Raw genomic sequence first — 7,801 nt, 5'->3', positions numbered from 1 at the left:
TTAACAATACATATATTTCCAGTTGATCAACAGTACAACATATAACAGTGTTTATAATTACCATCAACATGACCATTTATCATCAGCGCCACCTGGTTGCGCGCTTCCCGGATTACCGCTGCTGCCTTCACACCTGCAGGTAGAAAAGCATGGCCGACACATACGCTATATCACAATGTGCTGAAGCAACACACAACCTGCTAACAAGTGCAGAAAAATACACAAACTTTACCCAGAGTTATTGGTAAAATATAGTGTATGCCCATACACGTATATATTTTTTAAATATTTATTATGTACATGCAAGTTAACGCTAAAATACATTTTCACATAACTTTTTTCCACCCAAGTCCTAGCTACTAACAAAAGCTATAAACAAAAGCTACTTCGTATAGCCTATAAACAGCTATGTTTGTCCTGCGTACACACCTCTGCAGGCAGAACAATAGTGCACTCACCACTGCTGTGAGAGCTGCTGGGATTCCCCCAAGCACCAATTAGTGCTGAATGAATGGAATCGATAACTTCTGGGTCCACTGGTGTAGTTGCATTGTAGTCCATATATATAGGTCCTACACTACCAATCCAATTATCCATCCTGATCCTAAACAAAGGTGCATTGATTTTATTAAAATACGATTCCAGGGATAGAAATTAACTTTTGAACACGGGAGTCCAACGGACTCCCTACCCTCAAAAAGGCTACTTGATAAATTCATTAAAATTGATGATTATGTGAATGCCTTCTTCTCTCGTTATATAATGAGCCTTGGCCACCTACAAATTTTTGCGATGACTTTAATCTACCTGGAATCGATTGGCAGTCCTACTGAGTGATTGGCCAACGAGACACTCATTTATGTATTTAGCTGTTCGATTTGTGTGCTAATGATTCCCTGTCTCAACTTGTTACTCAGCCTACTCGACGGGTAGGCACTCGATGCAACACACTGAATCGAAGTCGCATCTGCACTTCTGTTTCTTGTCCAGAGACAAAAGAAATGCGAGCAGTTTGAAGCACGTTTGTTCTTTTGCTAGGATGTTATAGTTAAATATTGTTTATATTTTTATATTTTGTGACCCTGATACGCAGTTGTACGCAGCAATACCCACATCTAAAAATAGACCTCGGTTCAGTGTTGCATCGAGTGCCTACCGAGTAGGTAGGCACTCAATGCAACACTGAACCGAGGTCTATTTTTAGATGTGCAACGTACTACGATGTGCTATGTACGACATCCTGTAGCAGCATTCTTGATTTATTACTTACTAATTTCTCTAATTTTGTTTCTTCTATCTCTGTGGTCCTCGGAATTAAAAGACATAATAAATAGATATAATTAAATATTTGCAGTGGATATTTAACAGTATATGGCAGAGTATCCACTTCCGCTATTTCACCGTACAGTACTTCTGATTGGCTAGTATATTTATGATGTCATCAACATTACGTGATCAAATCAGACTCCTGATCAAATCCCATTCGTTCGTTTTTGTCCTACCTGCTAAACCAAAAACTAACAAGGATTGAAACTCAAATATATTTAAACAAGTGCCGCGGAGCGACAGCGCTCATCTAACGTCTACTGCGGTGACTCTGTGGTGGAGTGGTGGGATTCTAGTAAACCCTGTTAGTCCCAAATGTGTTCACATACACGCCGAAACAGTGGAATGCACAGGGATGGTATCAGGAACCTTCTCAAAGGAATGTTCGTTGGGATCGTTATGAAAGTTGCCACGAGATGGCGCATACGTTTAAGTGTCTTCAGATTAAAGATGGAAGCTCCCATCGTACGTAGTAGCAACAACTATTTGCAAGACAGAATAGGTAAGCACTCATCCATTTACCTACGCAAGCCTACAGGCTGCAATAGAGAGCTGCCACCTGTAACCAATTAACGCAGGCAAAAACTATACAGTACCACCAACACATGCACTGGCAGTGGCATACGTTACATGTAACATACTGACAGTACAGAATGCCATAGAAATTATACGATTTTACCAAATTTAGCTTTTGAAATTTCACTGTGACATTGTAGCCTCATACATCCAGGCATGTATAGATTCTACTAGCAAACCCGGCAGTCAAATTCTTTCTAACAGACAGTCAACAAATCCATGTTTAACCCTCCTCTTGAGGGTCAAAAAGTTATCTGACACTTACTCTTCGCATGTCAGCAGAAAGTAGATTTCATGGTCCTTTCAATAATGCCATAAAAATGCTAGGTCACCGCTGAAACAAAAAAGTTTTTCAATCGCTCCGTCAGACCATGTCCTCAGAAAATGTCTAAAATCTGTCCTGTGCCCATTGACCTTTGACCTGTGACCTCCAATTTCGGCACAGTGATGGCTTTTCCTACCATGAAGCTATACACCAACTATCACGAGCCTAGGTCGAGCCGTTTAGATTTGTGCCGCAATTCTGCATTTCCTCCCTATACCTTAAGTTAAGGAGTGAATGTTCCCCCTTCTTTTACACCTCTTGACCTTTGACCTTTGACCCCCAGCTTCGACATCCCAACTCGTTTTGACGATCCCCCCGGATATAAAAGCTAGCTTGAAGAAATGTGACATTAACACCGATGACTGGCAAAGGCTAGCTGGTCTGAGACCCACCTGGAGGGGTGTTGTTTACGACGGTGTTGTCTAAGTACTGTGAGACGGTCAGACGCCAAGAAGTCGAGAGGAAACAAATCATACGCAAGGAGCGTGCAAGGTCCCGGGAAGAGGGAAAAATTCCACCCCTACCCCCTGGAAACAGCTGCCAAGTGTGTGGCAAGATGTGTGGGTCGTGTATAGGATTCATAAGTCATCTGAGAATACACAGAGAATAATTTTAGAACTTCTAGACAATCATACTCGCTTGCGAGGGATTCCGTAGATAGGTCCGGTAGAATCTTTTTCGTTGGTCGAGTCAACAGAACTTTGCGTCGCATTTTTGGCATCTGTCTTAACCACTCCTAAGGGAAAGTAAAATGAATACTTGTACATGATTAAATAGCATTCATGAAACAGCATTTCGTATATTGATGATATATCAATATTTAGGTAAATGTTACCCTAAATAGACCAGGTATCATGCCCGGCCCTGCCCACTTGTCTTTTTGGATGGGCTTTTTCCCAAATCATAAAAAGAAGGCAAACTATCGAAAAGACCCTAACAGATATATACTGAATAAACTTATTCAACCAAAGATTACATGGATAATGCATTCTACTTCAACATTTCAATATTTTCCGAGCTACAACGATATTTTTATATAAGAATCAATTGGACTTGAAAAAATATATCCGATCTTGTCTGTCCAAGACGATATTCAGAGGTGTGCAAATCCGAGGTAGACAGATTTTACTGTCACCGTGGCTATATTTACGGCACCGTAAATTCATTTCTTTTTTCTGTATTTACGGCAATCCCATCATGCAAAGCGCCGCGGACAAGTGCAGCCCCAACATGTTTACATCCGCGCATGGCAAACTACCTCGAAAGTGTACTGTTTTTGTGACTAATCAACTTAGATTTACTCGTCCTGCTATATGCAAGCACACAGAAGAATGATCTTGGGCTTGTTTTAAAGGACAGAAATACGGGCATATATAATGCTGAGTAAACAAAATGATGTCGTGTAATACCCGCGAAGTTAGCCGGGTATTTATACTTGAATGGCAACTTTCGTTTGATAAATTGGTCAAGATATTGTAGAAGCTATGACTACAAAAATGGGTGAAAATACTTAAAAAAGTGTCCTGTTTTGTCCATTATACCTTACAATAGTTAGGAAATTTCAATTCTTGGAGCTAGTACTAGTACTAGTAGTATTGCTCATAGGGTAAATGTCCCCCAGGGTATTGCCGGAACGTACCCTGGGTACGGTCCGGTATACCGGAACGTACCCGGGTAACTATCTGATATGATTAGGGTTAGGGTTAGGGTTAAGGAGTAGGCGTAGGCGACTCCCTAGACTCGTTAGTGGAGTAGGCGAGGTACGGTCCGGCATAATCCATATTAGATAGTACCAGGGTACGTTCCGGCAGTACCCTGGGGGACATAGACCCTCTCAGACTCAGCACTCAGCAGTAGTATTTCCCATAGTATATGCCAGGCTTTGTAACCTATATTTTGTTTTGGCCTTACGGGGATATGCATGTTTTGCAGCTTTCAACAATCCTACTTGGAGATAGAATTTACTACCTAATTGGCAAATTGATCAAACAAACTACTGGCTTAGTGCTTATCAAGTAAAAAAACAACATCATTTTTGTGCGTAAAATTTGTACGTTTTTATATCACAAAATGTAAAATGAAAGCTCAACATTAAGGACAGAATAGACTATACCAGTAAACAAGTTAAAGGGACAGTAGCCTCTAGGATTTTACTGCATAATACTGTACTTACTGTATAACAAATCGTCTATACCCACACGTATTTGTTACCAGATACCTAATTTAATTGTTATAATTATTTACACATCAACGCTACGAAATTTGAACGGCGCCATGACACCCGCGACCGTGCTGCCACCCCGAAAAAGTTGCGTATTTGACAATTTGTTTTGCAGGTTACAGACCGAGGGCTAATCACAAAAGTGCAATTATATTTATACCTAAATGCTATTTAACCGAACGATATTTATTTTAGGGCAAATTTATCCATATTATAACTGAAACTATATGTCGTTTATAAGATATTACAACCCTTTTGCTTTTAAATGAATATAAGAAACACCCTCGGTCTGTAGCCCTTGGTTGGAAAGTGGTGAGCTTAAGTGGCGCCACCGTCGTTGTAATCAAACTGTTGTCGTTAGTTTTAAAACATTTTTTAATAATATTTATAATGGTGATAGAACCATGAAACTTTTTATGTAGCGTAATTATAACCTAAATTAGCTGAAAATAACCCTAGAACCTAGAGTAAACTCTCCCTTTAAGATCAGATTGTAGTAAACTAGCAAAATTAAGAAATAAATGGTAAAACGCAATGCATTATCATACAAATATATTACAGAAAATGTGAAACTAAAGCTTTAGACTGATTTGACTGTACCAGTAAACAAGCTGAGATCATATTTTAATAACCTGCTTTTATCACAATAGCATAGTGCAATGCATGCCTCTTATTGGCAAAATTGAGAGATAAATTTTAAAACACATCACATTTATGCGGTGCCGTATAAAGTTGATAACTCAACAACCACTACCACAATTTTGACTATTTTTTTTTACTATCCCGGCGGGATACCAAGCATTGAAATCTGGTATCCAACACAAGAATCTGGTATCCCGCGGATATCGGGATACCGCTAATTTCGACCCCTGGACATGCGGTTTGTTTGATATGAACAAGGTAGGACAGCTAATCAATGTTTTAAATACTGATACTCAATAATAAGAATCGTCAAAATAAAATGGGGAAAGTTTATTAATTCGACTAATACTGCAACATGGTTTCAGCATTTCACCGTTGTACGCTCTCCTTCTTTATACTCTCTGGATACTATTAGACGCATTCGCGCCACGATACATCGAACCAAATGCGCCATCCTAGACTGCGCCCAGCTTTCAAACGCCATATGCAGCTGCATAAACACCGGAAACAACTTCAAACAAGACCCTATCTGGCGCATTGTATACAGATGTGACCCCCCCCCGCATACGCTATAGAGTACTCGAAGTGATGACGCTCACCGTGTGCATGACAACGACCTGCTGGTTTAAACACAATCATGTTGCTCTGGTACACATTACACTGCGTGTCGTGTTTTGTACCCGATGTTGTAAGCCATCATTCTGAGAGTCAATTTTTGCAGTTTTTATAGGATTTCCAAAGATGCATATAATAAAGGCAACACACAACAAACAGACAAATTTAAAAAAATACATTTTTTTATTCATTTTTTTTTTTACATAAAAATTGGTAAGATCCACTTGCTAACGGATGCTTTACGCTGTCTGCAAGCGCAACACCACTCTGTGTTTCTAGCGTACTCACACGAACATTTTCACTGCAGTCAACCTTATGAGCCCGTGGCTTGTGTAGAACCAGCCCGTGCGTTGTCTTGCCAACGTGACGTCACACTTCGGTACTCTATTACGCTATAGGCAGCAAGAAAGTGTAATAATTCTCATATCTGGAGAACGAATTGAGTTACATTTCTAGAAATCTAGATACATATAGACACATGTCTTAGCCACAAGCTCTGTGAATATTGAGTTTATTGATGCACGATTAGTCAATATATTAGCAAATATATCCGTGCGGTATCGCTCATAGGCATAATATACGCACCGCTATCTAGGCTAATATGGCTACTACACCGAATGAACGCTGCATAATGCTGCAAAGCAATTGATAATGAGGATCGATGGAACTTTTCATTGTTGCTAATTTTGTTCATTTGTCTTAATACTCTACGTACCACCACCAGTATTTGGAATTTGAATTGGGTTTAAAACAGTTTGTATACATTTGAGCAGAACTTCTGAACATGTGGGGTGGGGGTTCGCTAGAACGCCCCTGACTGCGCCCCTGCGAAAATATGACACTGAAACACTCAACGAGACTTTAGCATACCTCTGAATTTTCGTGGTTGTGTTCCCTTTTCACAGTTTTCACAAGTAGCTTTTGTCCATCTGAAGTAGGCCGTATTGTCACACTGAACGGACAATCCATTAGATAAGTGCTGGAATAGATATAAGGCTAATGAGAATAAAGAACAAATATATAATATTGACACACGCAATCAGAAATTGAATATATTGATATTTGTAACTCGGACTAATGTACAGCCCTACGCTACGCCACAGGGATGCCGATGGCAGATGGTAGCAGAGAACCCACTACAATATACGAGGGACACAATGTTGGAGGTTGTGTTCAATGGCTAATTAGGCGATTGTAGTATCATAAGTTTTAACTAGTAGTACTAGTACCAGGAGTAAGATAATATAGGATCTACCTATATTATCTTACTCCTGCTAGTACTAGTATAGTAATACTAATAGTAATACTAATAGTAATATAGCTCTGTGCCAGGCTGTGCATGGTGGGCGGGGCATAGTAAACTTCGAAAATTGAAGGGCTTTAGTCAAGAGCTGATATTATTGCTAAATATTTACGCAGTGGCTACGGGTACGGCAGTACAGCTCCGTAGTTTTATTATCAATTAGAACTCATAAAATGTAATAAAGCTTCATTGTATTGTTTTGTATTGTATTACTATTGGTCTATAGCCCAATTACCGTACGTAAAAATACTGTATACAAATAAAATGAACAAGTTATGGATAAAATATTATATTATAATAATATAATAAAATAAATATTGTTTAGCACATGCCATGGCCATGACCGCAAGGCAGCATGCATGAACTTGATGAAGCGCGCGCCGGCTATAGTCTAGACTCTAGAGTATAGTAATTATTTAGTAATACTAATGGCCGAGACTATATAGTGTAGGTAAACCGACCAGGCTCTCCGACTAGTTACACGTAGTGTTAAGCGAGATGGGAACTTGTGGCTAGTGCCGCACCAGCAATCAGTGCGATGACTGAAACTTATCAATATATTTGCCAACATATCCGGTGACATTACGCGTGCGCACGCCACATGATTTGAAATGTAAATTCAATGAGTGCTGACTTTGAGGAATAACAGTATAAATACCTGGTGTAAAGTTGTGGAATTGTTCAAAAAAGATAGGTGAGATGTCCATGTTGATATATAAAGTGTTAAAAAGCCGCATCATTTTACGTTTTGGGGATAAATTTTTGGTCACATCAGCCGGACCATTGCGCTTAG

The 7,801-nt window shown here is 39.5% G+C and overlaps 1 protein-coding gene across 1 annotated transcript in view; it reads right to left on the bottom strand.

Annotated features, from left to right (window-relative positions):
- LOC106814529 (selenocysteine lyase-like) overlaps window positions 1–7,801 on the bottom strand; it is a gene marked incomplete in the record, with an annotated part of 27,043 nt that overhangs the window by 17,880 nt on the left and 1,362 nt on the right. The window contains 4 exon segments of the mRNA XM_014818844.1: window positions 62–133; window positions 459–604; window positions 2,863–2,963; window positions 6,576–6,684. Coding sequence (XP_014674330.1) covers window positions 62–133; window positions 459–604; window positions 2,863–2,963; window positions 6,576–6,684 — 428 coding nt within the window.

This window comes from Priapulus caudatus, unplaced genomic scaffold (assembly GCF_000485595.1).
Source record: "Priapulus caudatus unplaced genomic scaffold, Priapulus_caudatus-5.0.1 Scaffold938, whole genome shotgun sequence".
NCBI classification, from domain to species: Eukaryota; Metazoa; Priapulida; class Priapulimorpha; order Priapulimorphida; family Priapulidae; genus Priapulus; species Priapulus caudatus.
Note: the sequence above shows the minus strand (reverse complement) of the source record. Positions and strands in the feature narration are given on the sequence as shown.